Below are 20,954 nucleotides of genomic sequence, written 5' to 3'. Positions count from 1 at the left end.
TGCGGAATGGGACTATGTCGAAGATTATCTCCTCGCTTCGGAAATTATCCGGAGATCCGAAGACCACTTCAAGTGTGACTGAGCCTGTACAGTTGGCCTCTACACCTGGTATTACGCTTTTAAAGGTTGTTTTGGTGGGCCTAATCCTCGAGGGATCTATGCCCATTTTCCGCACTGTATCCTGGTAAAGCAGGTTCAGGCTACTGCCGCCGTCCATAAGGACTCTAGTGAGATGAAATCCGTCAATAATTGGGTCTAAAACCAATGCGGCGAATCCGCCATGACGGGTGCTAGTGGGATGGTCCCTTCAATCAAAGGTGATCGGGCAGGAGGACCATGGGTTGAACTTTGGGGCGACCGGCTCTATCGCGTATACGTCCCTTAACGCGCGCTTCCGCTCCCTCTTGGGGATGTGGGTTGCGTATATCATGTTCACCGTCCACACTTGTGGGGGAAAACCCTTCTATCCACTGTTGTTCGGCGGCCGGGGCTCTTCGTCGTCATCGCTATGCAGCCCCTTGTCTATATTTTCGGCATTTAACTTGCCTGCCTGCTTGAACACCCAACAATCCCTGTTGGTGTGATTGGCCGGCTTTTCGGGGGTGCCATGTATCTGGCACAAGCGGTCGAGTATTCGGTCCAAACTGGACGGGCCCCTAGGATTTCTTTTGAATGACTTTTTCCGCTGACCAGATTTATAGCCTCTGAATCCGGCATTAACTGCCGTATCCTCAGCGTTGTCGCCGTTAATGCGGCGCCTCTGCTTGTTGCGACGCGACCTGCCACTACTGTCCCTGGTATCCAAATTACCAGGGTCCTTAGTCATGTTGTTGCTACGAGCAAGCCAGCTGTCTTCTCCCGTGCAAAAGTGGGTCATGAGTGTCGTGAGTGCTGCCATAGATTTCGGCTTTTCCTGTCCAAGGTGCCGGGCAAGCCACTCGTCACGGATATTGTGCTTGAAGGCTGCTAGGGCCTCAGCATCCGGACAGTCGACTATTTGATTTTTCTTTGTTAGGAACCGTGTCCAAAATTGCCTGGCCGATTCCTCTGGCTGCTGAATTACGTGACTTAGGTCATCGGCGTCTGGGGGTCGCACATAAGTGCCCTGGAAATTGTCGAGGAATGCGGCTTCCAGGTCCTCCCAACAACTGATTGATCCTGTTGGCAAGCTGTTAAGCCAATGCCGAGCTGGTCCTTTAAGCTTGAGTGAGAGGTATTTGATGGCGTGGAAATCATCGCCGCGGACCATGTGGGTATGAAGGAGATAATCCTCGATCCACAACGCAGGATCTGTTGTGCCATCATATGATTCGATGTTTACGGGTTTGAAACCCTCGGGGATTTGATGATCCATTATTTCGTCTGTGAAGCATAGTGGGTGTGCGGCGCCTCTATACTGGGCTATATCACGATGTAGCTCCAATGAGCTTTGTCTACTATGTTCGGCCCTGCCGAATTTGTGGCCGGCGTGACGGTTACCGTCTCGAGTCGTGGGGCGCCCACGCGATCCGTAGATCGATCTTGTTTGCCTTGCCTTGTCCTCCAACATATCTCGCAGGTCCGACGCATTTTCCCGTGCCTTGGTACGGGGTGCGGCTTGAGTGGAGGGCCGAGAGGCCTCTCTGTCGCGGCCACGAGGTGGCCGATCGGCTGTGTCGAGTGCAGGTGATGCAGGTTTAAATGCTTCCTCCTCTAGTCGGGGTAGCAACCTGCGCTTTCGGTAGCTCTTGGAGGGGCGTTCGAGTTTATGCTCTTCGGCCGCAAGGACTTCAGCCCATCTGTCGACTAGCAAATCTTGATCAGCTCTAAGCTGTTGCTGTTTTTTCTTGACGCTTCTTGCCGTGGCCATAAGCCTACGTTGAAAATGGTCTTGCTCGACGGGATCCTCTGGCACGACAAATTCGTCATCGTCGAGGCTTGCCTCGTCTTCGGAGGGAGGCATATAATTATCGTCCTCGACCTCTCTGTCTGCCGCTCTCTCATGAGGGCTGGTTTCTCCATCCTCCTGTGCTAAATCTGGCTCGAGGGGGTTTTCTTCGGCACTCTCCAGAGTATTATTATCTCCCGTGCTGGAATCACCGTATTTGTTTTGGCGGGATTTTGATCGGCGCCGCTGACGCTGGCGCTTAGGTTGTTTCTTGGAGGGGTCATCCTCCGCTGTTCCATCGCCATCTCCTTCTTTTGGGGTGTCCACCATGTATATGTCATATGACGAGGTGGCTTTCCAGGGCCTTATAGGCGCTGGTTCTTCATCGTCTCCTTCATCGGCGTCCATACCGTCGATGTCTTCGGAGTCGAAGTCGAGCATGTCGGTTAAATCGTCGACAGTGGCTACAAAGTGAGTGGTGGGTGGGCTTTGAATTTCTTCATCATCCGTACCCCAATCTTGCTGACCGTAGTCCGGACAGGGCTCTCCTGATAAAGAGAGAGACTTCAGTGTCTTCAGAATATTGCCGAAAGGCGAGTGCTGAAAGATGTCCGCGGCAGTAAACTCCATGATCGGCGCCCAGTCGGATTCGATCGGCAGGGGCGCGGAGGGTTCGGAGTCCGGCTTCTTGGAGTCACGAGTCTCGCGGAGTGCAGGGATGGTGTTCGGCTTGATCGCCGTTGGGATAGCAGCCCCCGAGGCGGCGTCCAACCACCCATCCTTGATCGGCGCAGTTGGCTCCGAATTAAAGGTCGAAGCCGATGCGGGTGCGGCCTCCAGGGCACTTTTCGGCGGCAGAGCTAGATCATGCTCGTCGTGACAGTGCGGCGCGCTCGGTAGTGGCTCGAATCCGTCGAAGATCAAGTCCCCGCGGATGTCAGCCGTGTAGTTTAAACTTCCAAATCTGACCTGACGGCCAGGGGCATAGCTTTCGATCTGCTCCAGATGGCCAAGTGAATTGGCCCGCAGTGCGAAGCCGCCGAAGACGAAGATCTGTCCGGGGAGGAAGGTCTCACCCTGGACTACATCGCTATTGATGATCGTAGGAGCCATCAAGCCTAACGGTGACGACACAGAGGAACTCTCAATGAAAGCACCAATGTCGGTGTCAAAACCGGCGGATCTCGGGTAGGGGGTCCCGAACTGTGCGTCTAGGCCGGATGGTAACAGGAGGCAAGGGACACGAAGTTTTACCCAGGTTCGGGCCCTCTCGATGGAGGTAAAACCCTACGTCCTGCTTGATTAATATTGATGATATGGGTAGTACAAGAGTAGATCTACCACGAGATCAGAGAGGCTAAACCCTAGAAGCTAGCCTATGGTATGATTGTTGTGTATGAATGTGTTGTCCTACGGACTAAAACCCTCCAGTTTATATAGACACCAGATAGGGTTAGGGTTACATAGAGTCGGTTACAATGGTAGGAGATCTACATATCCGTATCGCCAAGCTTGCCTTCCACGCCAAGGAAAGTCCCTTCCGGACACGGGACGAAGTCTTCAATCTTGTATCTTCATAGTCCAGGAGTCCAACTGAAGGTATAGTCCGGCCATCCGGACACCCCCTAATCTAGGACTCCCTCAGCAGCTGTCTCTAATTCATAACCCCAAAACGATAGTGGTAAATCGGTAAGAGACATCATAGATTGCACTATATCAAATAAAGTACGGTTATGACGTTCGGACACACCATTACGCTGTGGTGTTCCAGGTGGCATGAGTTTGTGAAACTATTCCACATTGTTTTAATTGAAGACCAAACTCGTAACTCAAATATTCGCCTCTGCGATCAGATCGTAGAAACTTTATTTTCTTGTTACGATGATTTTCCACTTCACTCTGAAATTCTTTGAACTTTTCAAATGTTTCAGACTTATGTTTCTTCAAGTAGATATACCCATATCTGCTCAAATCATCTGTGAAGGTCAGAAAATAATGATACCCGCCGCGAGCTTCAACACTCATCGGATCGCATACATCAATATGTATTATTTCCAATAAGTCAGTTTTTCGCTCCATTGTTCCGGAGAATGGAGTTTTAGTCATCTTGCACATAAGGCATGGTTCGCAAGCATCAAGTGATTCATAATCAAGTGATTCCAAAATCCCATCAACATGGAGTTTCTTCATGCGCTTTACACCAATATGACCTAAACGGCAGTGCCACAAATAAGTTGCACTATCATTATTAACTTTGCATCTTTTGGCTTCAATATTATGAATATGTGTATCACTACGATCGAGATCCAACAAACCATTTTCATTGGGTGTATGACCATAGAAGGTTTTATTCATGTAAACAGAACAACAATTATTCTCTAACTTAAATGAATAATAGTATTGCAATATACATGATCAAATCATATTCATGCTCAACACAAACACCAAATAACATTTATTTAGGTTCAACACTAATCCCGAAAGTATAGGGAGTGTGCGATGATGATAATATCATTCTTGGAACTACTTCCAACACACATCGTCACTTCACCTTAACTAGTTTTTGTTCATTCTTCAACTCCCGTTTCGAGTTACTACTCTTAGCAACTGAACCGGTATCAAATACCGAGGGGTTTGCTATAAACACTAGTAAAGTACACATCAATAACATGTATATCCAATATACCTCTGTTCACTTTGCCATCCTTCTTATCCGCCAAATACTTGGGGTAGTTCTGCTTCCAGTGACTAGTCCCTTTGCAGTAAAAGCACTTAGTATCAGACTTAGGTCCAGACTTGGGCTTCTTCACTTGAGCAGCAACTTGCTTGTCGTTCTTCTTGAAGTTCCCCTTCTTCCCTTTGCCCTTTTCTTGAAACTAGTGGTCTTGTTAACCATCAACACTTGATGCTTTTCTTGATTTCTACCTTCATCGATTTCATTATCATGAAAAGCTCGGGAATCATTTTCATCATCCCTTGCATACTATAGTTCATCATGAAGTTCTACTAACTTGGTGATGGTGACTAGAGAATTCTGTCAATCACTATCTTATCTGGAAGATTAACTCCCACTTGATTCAAGCGATTGTAGTACCCAGACAATCTGAGCACATGCTCACTGCTTGAGCTATTATCCTCCATCTTTTAGCTATAAAACTTGTTGGAGACTTCATATCTCTCAACTCGGGTATTTGCTTGAAATATTAACTTCAACTCCTGGAACATCTCATATGGTCCATGACGTTCAAAACGTCTTTGAAGTCCCGATTCTAAGCCGTTAGGCATGGTGCACTAAACTATCAAGTAGTCATCATATTGAGCTAGCCAAACGTTCATAACGTCTGCATCTGCTCCTGCAATAGGTCCATCACCTAGCGGTGCATCAAGAACATAATTCTTCTGTGCAGCAATGAGGATAAACCTCAGATCACGGATCCAATCCGCATCATTCCTACTAACATTTTTCAACTTAGTTTTCTCTAGGAACATATCAAAAATAAAACAGGGGAGCTAAACGCGAGCTATTGATCTACAACATAGATATGCTAATACTACCAGGACTAAGTTCATGATAAATTAAAGTTCAATTAATCATATTACTTAAGAACTCCCACTTAGATAGACATCCCTCTAATCATCTAAGTTATCACGTGATCCAAATCAACTAAACCATGCCCGATCATCACGTGAGATGGAGTAGTTTCAATGGTGAACATCACTATGTTGATCATATCTACTATATGATTCACGCTCGACCTTTCAGTCTCCAGTGTTCTGAGGCCATATCTGCATATGCTAGGCTCGTCAAGTTTAACCCGAGTATTCTGCGTGTGCAAAACTGGCTTGAACCCATTGTAGATGAACGTAGAGCTTATCACACCCGATCATCACGTGGTGTCTCGGCACGACGAACTTTGGCAACGGTGCATACTCAGGGAGAACACTTTTACCTTGAAATTTAGTGAGAGATCATCTTATAATGCTACCGCCAAACAAAGCAGAATAAGATGCATAACGGATAAACATCACATGCAATCAATATAAGTGATATGACATGGCCATCATCATCCTGTGCTTGTGATCTCCATCTCCGAAGCACCGTCATGATCACCATCGTCACCGACGCGACACCTTGATCTCCATCGTAACATCGTTGTCGTCTCGCCAACCATTGCTTCTACGACTATCGCTACCGCTTAGTGATAAAGTAAGGCAATTACAGGGCGATTGCATTGCATACAATAAAGCGACAACCATATGGCTCCTGCCAGTTGCCGATAACTCGGTTACAAAACATGATCATCTCATACAACAAAATATAGCATCACGTCTTGACCATATCACATCACAGCATGCCCTGCAAAAACAAGTTAGACGTCCTCTACTTTGTTGTTGCAAGTTTTACGTGGCTGTTACGGGCTGAGCAAGAACCGTTCTTACCTACGCATCAAAACCACAATGATAGTTCGTCAAGTTAGTGTTGTTTTAACCTTCTCAAGGACCGGGCGTAGCCACACTCGGTTCAACTAATGTTGGAGAAACTGACACCCGCTAGCCACCTATGTGCAAAGCACATCGGTAGAACCAGTCTCGCATAAGCGTACACGTAATGTCGGTCCAGACCGCTTCATCCAACAATACCGCCGAACCAAAGTATGACATGCTGGTAAGTAGTATGACTTGTATCGCCAACAACTCACTTGTGTTCTACTCGTGCATATAACATCTACGCATAAAACGTGGCTCGGATACCACTGTTGGGGAACGTAGTAATTTCAAAAAAAATTCCTACGCATACGCAGGATCGTGGTGATGCATAGCAACGAGAGGGGAGAGTGTTGTCTACGTACCCTCGTAGACCGTAAGCGGAAGCGTTTATCAGCGCGGTTGATGTAGTCGTACACCTTCTCGATCCGCCCCGATCAAGTACCGAACGTACAACACCTCCGCGTTCAGCACACGTTCAGCTCGATGATGTCCTCACCTTCTCGATCTAGCAAGAGGGGCGAAGTAGTAGATGAGTTCTGGCATCACGACGGTGTGGTGACGATGTTGGTGAAGAACAATCTCCGCAGGGCTTCGCCTAAGCACTACAAAAACTATGACGGAGGATAAACTAGAGGGGACGGGGTAGCCGACACACGGCTTGGAGTTTCTTGATGTGTCTTGGGTGCTAGCCCTACCCCTCTATTTATATGTTGAGTCTTGGGGTCGAAACTTGGAGTAAAAGCCTCCACAAAGTCGGTTTCACCTGAAAAGCAAGAGTCCTTCTCGGACTCCAAGGCCATACGCCAGGGTTCCCGGCGTCTGGACCCGGACGCCAGGGACCCTGGCGTCTGGCCCCTGGACTCCGCAAAAATTCCTTTTGCGCTTTCCAAAAACCTTGTGGGCTTTCCCTTTTGGCCCAAATAAAGTTTTATCGTACCCAAACATTTCGGGAGACATCCGAAACCCCTTCCGGTGAATTCCGGAACCCTTCCGGAGACAAAACACTATTATCACATATATCAAACTTTATCTCCGGACCATTTCGTAGTTCCTCGTCATATCCGTGATCTTATCCGGAACTCTGAACAACATTCGGTTACCAACATACATAACTCATAAATACTATATCGTCAACGAACGTTAAGCGTGTGGACCCTACTGGTTCGAGAACTATGTAGACATGACCGAGACACTTCTCTGGTCAATAACCAATAGTGGAACCTAGATGCCCATATTTGCTCCTACATATTCTATGAAGATCTTTATCGGTCAAACCGCATAACAACATACGTTGTTCCCTTTGTCATCGGTATGTTACTTGCCCGAGATTCGATCGTCAGTATCTCAATACCTAGTTCAATCTCGTTACCGGCAAGTCTCTTTACTCGTTACATAATACATCATCCCGCAACTAACTCATTAGTTACAATGCTTGCAAGGCTTATAGTGATGTGCATTACCGAGTGGGCCCAGAGATACCTCTCCGACAATCGGAGTGACAAATCCTAATCTCGAAATACGCCAACTCAACAAGTACCTTCGGAGACACCTGTAGAGCACCTTTATAATCACCTAGTTACGTTGTGACGTTTGGTAGCACACAAAGTGTTCCTCCGGTAAACGGGAGTTGCATAATCTCGTAGTCATAGGAACATGTATAAGTCATGAAGAAAGCAATAGCAACATACTAAACGATCAAGTGCTAAGCTAACGCAATGGGTCAAGTCAGTCACATCATTCTCCTAATGATGTGATCCCGTTAATAAAATGACAACTCATGTCTATGGTTAGGAAACTTAACCATCTTTGATTAACGAGCTAGTCAAGTAGAGGCATACTAGTGACACTATGTTTGTCTATGTATTCACACATGTATTATGTTTCCGGTTAATACAATTCTAGCATGAATAATAAACATTTATAATGAAATAAGGATATAAATAATAACTTTATTATTGCCTCTAGGGCATATTTCCTTCAGTATCTACGTGTGAAGCAGAATACATAGCTGCTTCGGAAGCAGCAAATGAAGGAGTCTGGATGAAGGAGTTCATATCTGATCTAGGTGTCATACCTAGTGCATCGGGTCCAATGATTTTTTTGTGACAATGCTGGTGCAATTGCCTTGGCAAAGGAATCCAGATTTCACAAGAGAACCAAGCACATCAAGAGGCGCTTCAATTCCATCCGCGATCAAGTCAAGGAGGGAGACATAGAGATTTGCAAGATACATACGGATCTGAATGTTGCAGACCCGTTGACTAAGCCTCTCTCACGAGCAAAACATGATCAGGACCAAGACTCCATGGGTGTTAGAATCATTACAATGTAATCTAGATTATTGACTCTAGTGCAAGTGGGAGACTGAAGGAAATATGCCCTAGAGGCAATAATAAAGTTGTTATTTATATTTCCTTATATCATGATAAATGTTTATTATTCATGCTAGAATTGTATTAACCAGAAACTTAGTACATGTGTGAATACATAGACAAACAGAGTGTCATTAGATTGCCTCTACTTGACTAGCTCGTTGAATCAATGATGGTTATGTTTCTTAACCATAGACATGAGTTGTCATTTGATTAATGGGATCACATCATTAGAGAATGATGTGATTGGCTTGACCCATCCGTTAGCTTAGCACAATGATAGTTTAGTTTGTTGCTATTGCTTTCTCCATAATTATACATGTTCCTATGACTATGAGATCATGCAACTCCTGAATACCGGAGGAACACTTTGTGTGCTACCGAACGTCACAACGTAACGGGGTGATTATAAAGGTACTCTACAGGTGTCTCCGATGGTGTTTGTTGAGTTGGCATGGATCAAGATTAGGATTTGTCACTCTGATTGTCGGAGAGGTATCTCTGGGCCCTCTCGGTAATGTACATCACAATAAGCCTTGAAAGCAATGTAGCTAATGAGTTAGTTACGGGATGTATCATTACGGAACGAGTAAAGAGACTTGCCGGTGACGAGATTGAACTAGGTATTGAGATACCGACGATCGAATCTCGGGCAAGTAACATATCGATGACAAAGGGAACAACGTATATCGTTATGCGGTTTGACCGATAAAGATCTTCGTAGAATATGTAGGAACCAATATGAGCATCCAGGTTCCTCTATTGGTTATTGACCGGAGACATGTCTCGGTCATGTCTGCATAGTTCTCGAACCAGTAGGGTCCGCACGCTTAACGTTCGGTGACGATTGGTACTACGAGTTTATGTGTTTTGATGTACCGAAGGTAGTTCGGAGTCCCGGATTTGATCACGGACATAACGAGGAGTCTCGAAATGGTCGAGGCGTAAGGATCGATACATTGGAAGCCTATGTTTGGACATCGGAATGGTTCCAGGTGAAAACAGGAGTATACCGGAGCACCGGGAGGTTACCGGAACCCCCCCCGGGAGGTATATGGGCCTTATTGGGCCTTAGTGGGAGAGAGGGGAAAGGAGCAAAGGAGGGGGCGTGCCCCCCAAGCCCAATCCGAATTGGGAGGGGCCCGGCCCCCCTTTCCTTCCTCCTCCCTCCTCCTTCCTTCTCTCCTAAATCCAACAAGGCAAGGGGAGGAATCCTACTCCCGGTGGGAGTAGGACTCCCCTTGGGGCCCGCCTAGGAGGCCGACCCCTCCCCCTCCTCCACTCCTTTATATACGGGGGAGGGGGGCACCCCATAGACACACAAGTTGATCATTGATCTTTAGCCGTGTGCGGTGCCCCCTCCACCATAATCCACCTCGGTAATATCGTAGCAGTGCTTAGGCGAAGCCCTATTCCGGTAGCAACATCATCACCGTCATCACGCCGTCGTGATGACGAAGCTCTCTCTCGAAGCTCTACTGGATCGTGAGTTCGCGGGGCGTCACCGAGCCGAACGTGTGCATATCGCGGAGGTGCCGTACCTTCGGTGCTAGATCGGTCTATCGTGAAGACGTACGACTACATCAACCACGTTGTCATAACGCTTCTGCTTACGGTCTACGAGGGTACGTAGACGATACTCTCCCCTCTTGTTGCTATGCATCACCATGATCTTGCGTGTGCGTAGGAATTTTTTTGAAATTACTACGTTCCCAACACTTGCTCCTCTGCCAGATATTGAGTGTTCGATGCTTCCCATGACATTGTGGAGGGCGTGGCACATACACAATGAGATTGTCCATAATAAATCCCCGCCACCCATGGAGGCTTCTCGAAGGTTCTTGATGAGCTACTTGGATTCTCTAATTGGCATTAAAACTGATCTAATTGTTGATCCTAGCAAAGGGAAGTCAATCATAACATATACTCTAGTTCGGCCAAATGTGGTAATGGTCGTAGCAGACCCCAAGTGGACTGCTCCTAAGCCCGGCTGGGTTAAGTTGTGTACTGATGGTTCATTTGCTGTGATGGATCGGCCGGTGCCAGAATGGTGTTAAGAGACGACAAGGGAGCCATCATCTTATCTTCTTGTAGGCAGTTATTTTCTTGCCGGGATGCACTTGAAGCTGAATTATGTGCATGCATGGAAGGTTTATCTTTCTCCATCCAGAGAAGTGAGCTACCAGTGCATATCGACATGGATTCTATAATTGCAGTGAAATTGATCCAGGCTTCAGAGGTTGACAGATCGGTATATTCGTCCATCATCCAGGAGATTAGATATCTTATGTCTCTACGTGAAAACTGTATTACTCATGTAAGTCATAGCGAAAATAAAGTTAGTGATAGCTTAGCTAAATTTTCTCGTAGTGAGGGTAGAACCATGACTCGGTTAGGTTCTGGTCCTCCTGAGGCTTTGGAACTAGCTGCGATTGATTGTAAGGACTTTGGTGGATGAGTAATACAAATTTCTACCCGCAAAAAAAGACATGGATGCAGGAGCCGGCCATCCAACACTACCCACATGCATCTGATCTTAATTTATTCAAGTCTGCACGTTCAACTAGCCGTATATATAGTCTAAAATAGTTTAAATGTTCAGATGCAACAATAGTTTTATTTTTTTTAAAAAAAATCAAATATTACACTCCAACCTTGTTGGCGCCCTTAACCGCCCATAGATGCTCAATCGATTTTCCTTCAGTTGCTCGATGCTGAGTTTGTTGATGCATTTAAATGAACTCTTCAAATATGGCTGACTTTTGGTCGGGAAGTTCGATAGGATCATTCATGTTCTCAAATTCAAGACTTGCGGTAGCATCCTCACCCTCATCCTCCATGATCATGTTATGCATGATCACATAACAGGTCATCACCTCCCACAAGGTCTCCGGATCCCATTGTTTAGCAGGTCCACGAACAACTGCAAAACGTGCCTGCAGAGCTCCAAAAGCTCACTCAACATCCTGTCTAGTTGCTTCTTGTCTTTGAGCAAAGTTAGATTTTTTTTCTGACCAACTGGGTTAGAGATGGTGTTCACAAAGGTAGCCCAAGAAGGATAGATACTGTCAACCAAATAGTAACCCATGATGTACTGCATGCCCATTGATAGTATTTGGCAAGGATGAACTTTTCCTTCAGCCAGCCTAGCAAACAATGGTGATCGCTGCAGCACATTAGTGTCATCGTGAGACCCGGGCATTGCCAAAGAAAGCGTCCAATCCAAAGATTCTGTGATATAACTTCTTCAAGAATGATCTGACAATTCTTCCATTTCCAATGCATGCAGTCAAGTGATCAAAGCAAACCTAGCCTCCCTCTTGCTTTCGAGATTGCCAAGAGCCTCTCGATGTCTACCACAGTTGGTTCTCTCAGGCACTGAGTTCCAAACATCTCGAGCACGGCAGTTGCAAACCTGACCATGCATAACCGCATGTGCCCTCGAACATCCGTAGGTATTCGTCCCTTGAATCAGCGGTCGTGCCATATGCAAGCATCCGCAGTGCGGCTATGGACTTCTGATAACTAGAGAACCCAATCCTTCCCAATGCGTCCTTCTTCAAGATGAAGTAGTCATCAAAGGACCGAACGCCATGGTAGGTACGATCGAAGACATTTTTGCTCATTCGAAAAGCGCCGGCGAAAATTGTCAGCGAAGAGGGCACTGGCGGAAAAGTAGTCGTCCATCAGCGTCGAATGGCCGCGAGCCCGGTTGCGGTTGAGCACTTGATGAACCTTGATCGATCCCTTGAAATTGAGAACATGCTCCTCCGGACGCTCCATGTCTGCAAGCACTGCCTGCATCATCACCGTCTCATCCGTGTAGTCCTCGTTGGATGAGCCGTTGAACGACTCAAAATAGTGCTCGTATATGTACTCCATATCCGAATCCATTGCTTCAAAGAAGAAAGGACAAAATAATTAGCTCAGGCAATTCACCGAACAGTTGTCGGGCATGATGAGCAGCTTAGGAGCGGATGTTACCTGCGCGGTAGTCAGAGGAGATGTATTCAATGGCGGCGGAGGAGAAGCGGCATGGAGCTTGGGTGTACCGTTGGAGGCGATATACTCGTCGAGTTTTGGCAGGGGTATGGCATGGCGGCGAAGGCGAGAGAGAAAAATTGAAGGAGAGAAAAATGAAAGGATGGATGCACGGGGTCCGGAAGGGGTTTTGGGTGGGCCGGCAGTGTCGGAGTCCTACGTAGCTGCTATTTGAACTCCTGCAAAGCCCCCCTCCCCCCAGTTTGTCTCGGGTTTGCTGAGAAAAGTATGTCCGAACTGCTCGGCAGACTGATACATGCCCGCGCCGGTTGACTAAAAACGTTTGGACCTCGCAGTCCAGACGATTGCGGGCAGCTTAAGGTTCTGCTTTGGATATGGACTAAATAACCATGAAGCATGACTATCCAAGGTGCTATGTTAACTTTCGGATATATGAAATACATGATTTAATGAAAAATCTTGAGCCCCATATTAAACTTTGTGAAACGTGTGACCTCCATGTAAGGCTCACAGTTGAGAGTAACTTAGACTATTGTCATGCAAGATGAATAGATTGAAAGTTTTTTTTTGAAAAAAGAGTTTTGATCTATGCCCTTTTCCCCTCCAGGAAAGAGATTTGATCTATGTATAAAGTTCCATCATGGCGTGTCAATGGATGATTCAGTACATGAAAGTTACACGCGCATATCAACCGCACTTAGACAAGCTGCGTTTGGATAGAAAAATGGCCCGTTCATTCACGTTTACACTTTTCCAAAAGTTTCAAAGTTTTGTGCGGTCAAATGATGCAACCTTCTTTACTTTTTCTTCTTGTCGAGATGTGAACATGTAGTAATATATTTCTATCCAAATGATGGTTGTTGATCCTTTGAATTGTTGGTAGTACTTTTTCAAGTCGCCAAACAGACGAACGGCGTTGGTTAGCTTAATCCAACTCCAAATTCGCCTTGTTAGGAGTGTATGTTAGTCGTGCAAATGCAGCATGAGCAACATTAAAGCACGTTTTAAAGTCGGATTAGCCGAGACAAAAACGCATACCATATCCGTGTTAGAGCAACTCCAATGAGACGACTCATTTTATCCGTTTAGATTATCCAGACACAAGAGCTGGCTCAACGGGGCGACCCAAACGGACACAGCGTCCGCCCGCTGTCCGTTTTGTGTACGCACGGACCCATTTCTGTTTCAAATTTGAGAAAATTTGGGTCAAAAGCGGTCACTCTCTATGCCCTCCTCGTCCGCCTCTGGCCGGCTGCATGTGCTGCCTGCCCCACTTGCCATTCACCCATCCGTCCCATTCCATCTTTCTCCTCCTTTTTCTTCTCCCAGCCACCCAGCCACCCACCCCGCTCGTCCTACTCCGGCGCTGGTGCTCCTCCGTAGTGGGCTCGTGCTCCTCCGGCGCCTGTGCCTGACTGCGCCCGGCCGCGCCCGTCGACTCGCCTCGCCCGGCCTCCCCACGGCTAGTTGTATGCAGGATCGGGACATGGAGCAAATAGAACAGGCGGTGAGCGTGAACCCAGTGCGACCGTTTACCGCAGCCGGCGAGCAGCACGGCGAAGGATCCCTCGTCGCGCTCGAATGAAGAGCCGGTGGAGCGTTGTAGCTCACGCGCTCGGCCGCCTCGCCGCTCACGCGTTTGGTGCGGCGGAGCTCGCACGCCCTGCCTGCCGTCACCGCGTTGGAGCTCGCCGTGCCGCCCTGCCATGCTTGTCGTGCTCGCCGTGCCGCCCCTACCATGCCGCGTGGAGCTCGCCGTGCCTCGTGTCGCGCCCCCGCCGTGTCGTCTCTGCTCACGCGTTGGAGCTCGCCATGCCCAGGCGTGCCCGGCTGCCATGCTTGCCGCGCCAGCTGTGCCGTGCCGAGCCGCGCTCGCCCTGCCTCGTCTCGCGCCCCGCCCCCGCCATGCCGTGCCGCGCTCGGCCTGCCTCATCTCCGCCCCTGTTGTGCCGCCCCGCTCGCGGGCTCCGCGTTGGAGCTGGCGCGCCCGGCCGCCTCCGCGTTGTAGCTCAACCGCCGGCCTCACCTCGTGCCCGGCCGGTGCTGCTGGGGCAAGTGGTCGTGGCCGCCAGGCGCCCCTCGTATGCGCTTGTGTGGCGCGGCTCGTCCCGGCCATGGTCAACTGCACCCGTGTCTCTGCCTGCTACGTGTTTGACGAAATGCTGGGGCGGACATGTACAAAAATGCGTCCGCCTGCCGTTGGGCGCATCGGTTGACCCAAATAAAAAAGCGGGCACGGACGCGCGGACGGCGACTCAAACGGACAAAAAGCGGACAAAAAAATCGATATCCGTTTGGGTCGCCCGTTGGAGTTGCTCTTACATTTTAAATTGAAGCGTGAAATTACATACAGACGTCGACAACATGGCCGGCCGCCTCCATGAGTCGATTATATACAACTACTCGTAATTAAATTGATCGACCGATTACTCCTGGCGAACCCTGCTGGTGCGAATACAACAACGTCCCTTGGTTATCAGTCGGCGATACCCTGCTGTGGCTATCAGTCGACCGATCAGAGGGTCCACCACAGAAAGCAGAGAGCGGGAGTACGGAAACCACGATGCGGCCGTTGGTTGGTGTCGCGGAAAACCGCTGGCGCTTCCGATACTTGTGCGGCCACCGGGGATAGACCGGGGGCGTTCCAATTCCATGGGGGTCATCTGCACTGAAACGCCGGAAGAGTCAAGGACGGGAGCCCCCTGTTTTCAGTTTTCCTCGACGCACACCCCCTCGGACATTTCGAGGAACTCGAGCTTGCCAGCGTAAACGAGAAGCCACACTCCAGTTCACCCTAGAACAAATCTCGGAACTGCACAGATGCACAACCTGCTCCTATAAGCCGAGTGGTTTCTTCGGTGTGCTTATTTCCGTCGACACAACCAAGAAAACCAAGCAAGTTAAAACCAGACAAAAAGAACATAATAAAGCTTACCAGTCAAAACTCAGGACGGAGGCAAACCCCCTGTTGCATGCAAAAAAAAGAGCAAAGCAAATCTAAAATTTCACGTCATATTGAATCTTTATTCATTTCTGTGCCCCGACACTGGTTTCATCGACTTTAACCCAAAAAAGTGGAGGAACATTTTGTACACCCTTCCGGACTGCCACCGAAAGAGGGCCACCCATATATGATTTCACTGAATTTACAGGAACATATCTCTTGAGAACATCACACCAACAAATTCAGGTGGATACATGTTTTGCGAGGAAAAAAAAATAAGATCCCAAAGTTATCCCACAGTAGAGGAGTTAATAACCAAAATTGTATGCATCTTATTTTTCTTGTGAAAAATGTGACCAGGTCTTGGAGAAAAATAAATATGAACAGTTAACTTGTTCAGAAGCCTCCTCATTTCGAGCTGAACTTGCCACACACTGTCTCGTAGGCTGGTACATTGAGAACTGCACAACAAAGGGGACTGAATGAGAAACAGTGCACTCATACACATTAGGTATAGATGACTCGGTAGGTAACACCGAGCTCACCGTTTCCATGAGATGCCATTGTCAATGGTGACGAGATGATCTTCTCAGCAACAGTTGATACATCTGCCAGAGTTATAGCATCAACAGCCTTAAGAAGCTGCTCCACAGGTTTCCTGCAAGGTTTTACATGGCAAACATTACACAGATTCCAGGGATACAGAAATAAGATACCATATGTGGAACTCTTTTTCTTATCAACTTGTATATATAACATTCATTGGTTATGCATGTCAGTTTACTTGCTTGCAAAAATGGGATGTGCCTTGCGAGTCCATGATATTGTAAGAGCACATATTAAGCAAACGGTAGCTTGTCCATTATGTTGTTACAAGGCATTACACACTTCAAGATACAGATAAGCACCCAAAAAACTTCAAGAATACTGTGGCGGCAAAGAGATCTTCCTAACTCAGTAAGTCACTATAGATCTTGTGAACATCAACAACTATATTTTGTTTCCATTTGCTAACTGTACTTACAATTTCTGCTAGCACGGTAGAGTTGGCTAAATAAGCCACGTAAGAAACATGCTTTCCTCTAGATATCACTTGTCATACCGATAGAAAACACAAGTAGGCATCATCTTCCAGAGAAACAGTAACCCAATTACCAGCAGCCAACAGTGATATCTAAAGATAGAGGGCTCCCTGGTTTCTAATATGATTACAATATGTGCAATAAATTAAAATGGCACTGTGAACATCAAGCCATTAATTATTCTATCAACCAACTGAAACTTTAAAGTAGACATCACCATCCCTGAGCCTATAATTTCTACAATGTGTCCAGTGCAGAATGTGTTTTTCTCGACCTTGCAAGGAATAGAACCATAGGCACGAGCAAAAACATTAAGGTTCAGCAGAAATGTTTAAATAGTGCACCTTTCACCAAATGCCAATGCTTGGCGCCCCATGTCTTCAGTTGTTGATGCCTGTGAGTTTAATTGTTAGTGGAGCATCAGCCATGATTATAAAAATTTTCACATGTGTACACATACCTTTGATTCCAGGTTCTTCAAGATAGCTGATTTTGCAAATGCTTTAGCACGGTCCAGTTGGGTTTGGTCAACTGCAATAAAAAAAGATGAAGTTTCAGGCAATTAAGTGAACCGTAAACAACTTAATGACTGATGAACATATCATAGTTAAGGTACCTTGACCAGGAGTAGCAAGGGAAGTGAGTTCTCTGGCTGCCAAGTCAATAACTTTAGGAACAAATGCTGCTTCCTGATTATGAAATAATATCTTCATCAGTCATCAGTCGTCAGAGTACAATAGCTTAACTATGAAATATTATGTTTTTGTGTATTACTATAACAACTCATCCAATCTAGTGATAATACATGTGAGTTGCATGATTTAAGTTATTTTCAAGTATTTCCCTCAAAGGCATGCACAGTAACAGTACTACTAAAAAAATACAAATAAAAAAACATAAAAGGAGATCATTTTCAAGTATTCCTATGCAAATCATAAATGATACTTACAGTCGATGTATGAATTCCAAAAATGCCAGTGTTACTGTGAACATTTTTGAAAGCGGAGATCGATTTGATTTGGTCAAATTCATTTACGAGGGGATCTGCAGAAAGTATACCACAGTTCAGGCACTAATATGAGTACCAATGCAAATACAAAATAGTTTCTTGTGCTGCGAGAATCTGAATAATCAAATTAAAGCATGTGGTCATGACACTGCATTATTAGTTACGACAAGCCTGAAATGGTTGCCATAAAAATGGAATTTAGTAAAAGGTTGGACCACTTTTTTCACAATTTACAGTTTATAGAATAGCCAGCTCAAGAGCAAATGATACTTTAACTATCAATCAGCCAGATAACTGAATAATGCCCTTTTGGCAACATAATTTTCATCAGCGTGTGCTTACTTAGACGTGAATGCAAGCCTTTTCCAGGTCTTCCCCAGGTAAAGACGCCACCACCACCCAGAAGTGCCTGTAAAAGATAAAATAGCTCTTGTTGAATTAAACCAGAATGCTGTAGCAACATCAATAGAAGTGTTCTATTCAATACGAACCTGAAGAACAGATGCAGTAGCAAATTCTTTTTCTTTCAGCCATCCACCTGGGAGCTCAAATGCCAAAGCAAGATCTGTGTTCTATTTTTCGAGAAGAAACCAAAGTAAGAACAAATGTATGTCATGAAACATATCACATAAATGACTTGATGAGTGACTAGAAATCATAAAGCCTACCGATGAATCTGCTGCCCGTCTATATTCTCCACCAACATAGACAGATTTTGGCTTTCCTGTTCCAGTTGCAGTGGGAATGTCAGACAGGAGTGGTTCAGCAATTGATACAAGTTCATCGTGGTCCACACCAGACGCAGCTAGAACAATTCGCGGGGAAGTGTAGTTCAACTGACATACATGCAACAGAAATATAGATAGCATGTTAACAAGAATACCCACACGACTATAGTACTAACAGAATTTTAGGGCATGAATCTCACAGCAAGAAATTCTTCCAGAACATCGGTATTTAATCTGCTAATTGTAGCCTCTGAGGCAATCAATGGGTTTGCCAAGGCACCAGAATAGCCACTGGAATGAAGAGCATCCAAAAGGAAAGTTTCCGGATTACTTGAAGCTTCTGCAAGCTCTGCCTTTAGATTCATTATCTGCAAAGTCAATAAGTTTGCATTCAGCAAAGAACATATTCCACTAATCTATAGTACAGAAGCGAAAGGGCATAATATTAAGCTGAAATACCTCTTCCTTGACTTCCCAATCAAGTAAAGCAGGATTTCTCACACAATCAACTAGCACTTCCACCATTTCAGGCATGTAAGTCTTAAGGGCTCCATAACTGTAGCTCATGAGCTCACGGTTGGCTGATGCTTTCGCACTGCCACCTATTGCACCAATTTCACGAACAACACGCAACTGGCTCCTGTTTCTAGTGGTTGTGAAGGCCAACTTCTTTAATAACTGAGTGGCACCCAGTGTCTCAGGTGTTTCATATACAGACCCACAGTGAACATAAACTCCAACAGAACATGCTGATCCCTGGATAAAAAATACAAAACATTGGTATCACTACCTGACCACCATGAGGAACATGCATGAAATAACTAGATTATAAAAAGTTAGGAACACATACTGGAGATGTTTCAGAGGCAATTTTTACACCATTTGAAAGTGTTGTGATTTTTGTCTTGCCAGGCTCCACATGATCAGCTAGTGGAGGAGGAATAGTGACTCCTGGGAGTGCGAAATCTGGAGGGGGTAGTGCATTTGAACGTGCACCTGTCAGCCAGCCCAAGAAGCCGCCCGATGACCTCTGTGCAACACTTGTGCTAGCAGACCTAACCGCGATATTCAACAGTTGGGTATCCGCCCCATGCTGCTGCAAGTGGTAAACAATTGATATTATGATTATGCAGCTAAAGCTGATCTAAAATATGAACAACTTCAATTAAAAGCCCAACAAATCAAGCTGTCTCAATGATGAAATATTCTGCCTCCGCACAACGTATATCTACATCCAAGGTTATGGCTCTACCTAATGCTAAAACGATCATCGGTCAGTAAGCCCAACAATACTTACACTGACAAAAAAAATCAAGCACATGCTACAGGCAAATATATCATGACAGTTCAAGCTTCAAAGTAATATGAAAATGATGAAATGAAACAGATTACGTAAAGGGACTTTAACAAGCCATTCCGAATTATACATTCAACTAGGCGCATCATGAAACATTACTATAGCTAATGAAACCGAACACAAGAATTAGAATGGTACTGAATACAAAGCATACATTTGCAAAGGACAAAGGACAAAGCAATAGCATTAAGCCCATGAATCATGTAATCTCACTTGGTCATATCAGAACCAACTCATCCCACCAATAATAAACCAAACATGCAAACAACCGCAGAGATGAACCTTCCCATGCTATTTACACGAACCTATGCAACGTAACACTCGCCACACACTCATCTTCGCACCGCAAATCGATGCTTTCCCAATTCGATATACCAAGGCAAACATTCAGGCAGCGATTCCTACTTGCAGCGCCCAGAATGGCCCCACTACGCGCTCACGCATCAAATCCGCGTGACCACACCACGGATGCTAGTCCGGTACCAATCGCGACGCGGCTCGTGAGCTGTGTCCGTTCGGATCGGACGCATCGCAGCGTGATGGGTGCTACGGAGCCACTAGATCTAGCGAAACGGAGGGGAGGGGAGGTTAGGGTTTCGGGCGGGGGACGGCTGACCTTGAGGGCGCCGAGGCCGGAGGCGGCTCGGTACATGATGAAGGGCGCCGGTGGAGATCTCTCGACGGGGTCGTCGCCGGCGGCGCGGCGGGAGCGGCGGAGGGGGAGATGGGGGCGGAGGACGTGAGACAAGTGGAAGGCGACAATTCGTGAGAGACTGGTTGCGCTTGCGCATATAGAAGTGGGTGATATCGGAGGCAGTTAGTTAACGGGCCGGGCCTAGCCGGGCTATTTTTGTCCTATAAAAGCACAAATCATTTAGGATTGGGCCCCATTGAATTTCTAGTACTTTATATCGTTGGGTCGACATGAAAAAAAAGTATTGTTGGGCCGGGTCGGCTCGAAGCTTTGGGCTGATCTGGCCCAATCATGTAGCGCTAAAAGAAAAGAAAAGAAAAGAAAGAAGGAAAAAAAAACGCCGCGCTCATCGAGACGGGCAAAGCGATCACCGCCGCCGTGTCAGGGGAGGCCTGGTCAGCACACGTCGGC

At 46.5% G+C, this 20,954-nt stretch overlaps 1 protein-coding gene across 2 annotated transcripts; it reads right to left on the bottom strand.

Annotated features, from left to right (window-relative positions):
- Positions 1-15,725: 15,725 nt before the first annotated feature.
- Positions 15,726-20,637, bottom strand: LOC147978620 (mitochondrial-processing peptidase subunit alpha-like). 2 transcript variants are annotated; one of them, XM_087546411.1, is made up of 13 exons: positions 20,466-20,637; positions 19,343-19,588; positions 18,952-19,248; positions 18,693-18,860; positions 18,433-18,600; positions 18,256-18,336; positions 18,107-18,173; positions 17,705-17,799; positions 17,372-17,444; positions 17,216-17,286; positions 17,100-17,149; positions 16,219-16,331; positions 15,726-16,134 (listed from the first exon to the last, which is right to left on the bottom strand). In XM_087546411.1, exons 1-13 carry the CDS (start codon positions 20,499-20,501, stop codon positions 16,082-16,084), a joined length of 1,518 nt encoding a protein of 505 aa, XP_087402537.1. In that variant the 5' UTR covers positions 20,502-20,637; the 3' UTR covers positions 15,726-16,081. The 2 variants fall into 2 exon arrangements, with proteins under 2 accessions (XP_087402537.1, XP_087402538.1); XM_087546412.1 differs by having other exon boundaries at positions 19,343-19,585; positions 20,466-20,627.
- Positions 20,638-20,954: the final 317 nt, after the last annotated feature.

The sequence above is a fragment of the Triticum urartu genome, chromosome 3A, assembly GCF_056163025.1.
Source record: "Triticum urartu cultivar PI428250 chromosome 3A, HENAU_Tu73, whole genome shotgun sequence".
NCBI classification, from domain to species: domain Eukaryota; kingdom Viridiplantae; phylum Streptophyta; class Magnoliopsida; order Poales; family Poaceae; genus Triticum; species Triticum urartu.
The sequence above is the reverse complement of the archived record's forward strand: the minus strand, read 5'-3'. Positions and strand labels throughout refer to the sequence as shown.

Coding starts and splice junctions, on each gene's coding strand:
- LOC147978620 (XM_087546411.1), bottom strand. CDS start 20,501: ATGTACCGAGCCGCCTCCGGCCTCGGCGCCCTCAAG. Junction 18,861..18,951: donor ATTGGGAAGTCAAGGAAGAG/GTATTTCAGCTT, acceptor TTGACTTTGCAG/ATAATGAATCTAAAGGCAGA. Junction 18,601..18,692: donor TTCTGGAAGAATTTCTTGCT/GTGAGATTCATG, acceptor CATGTATGTCAG/TTGAACTACACTTCCCCGCG.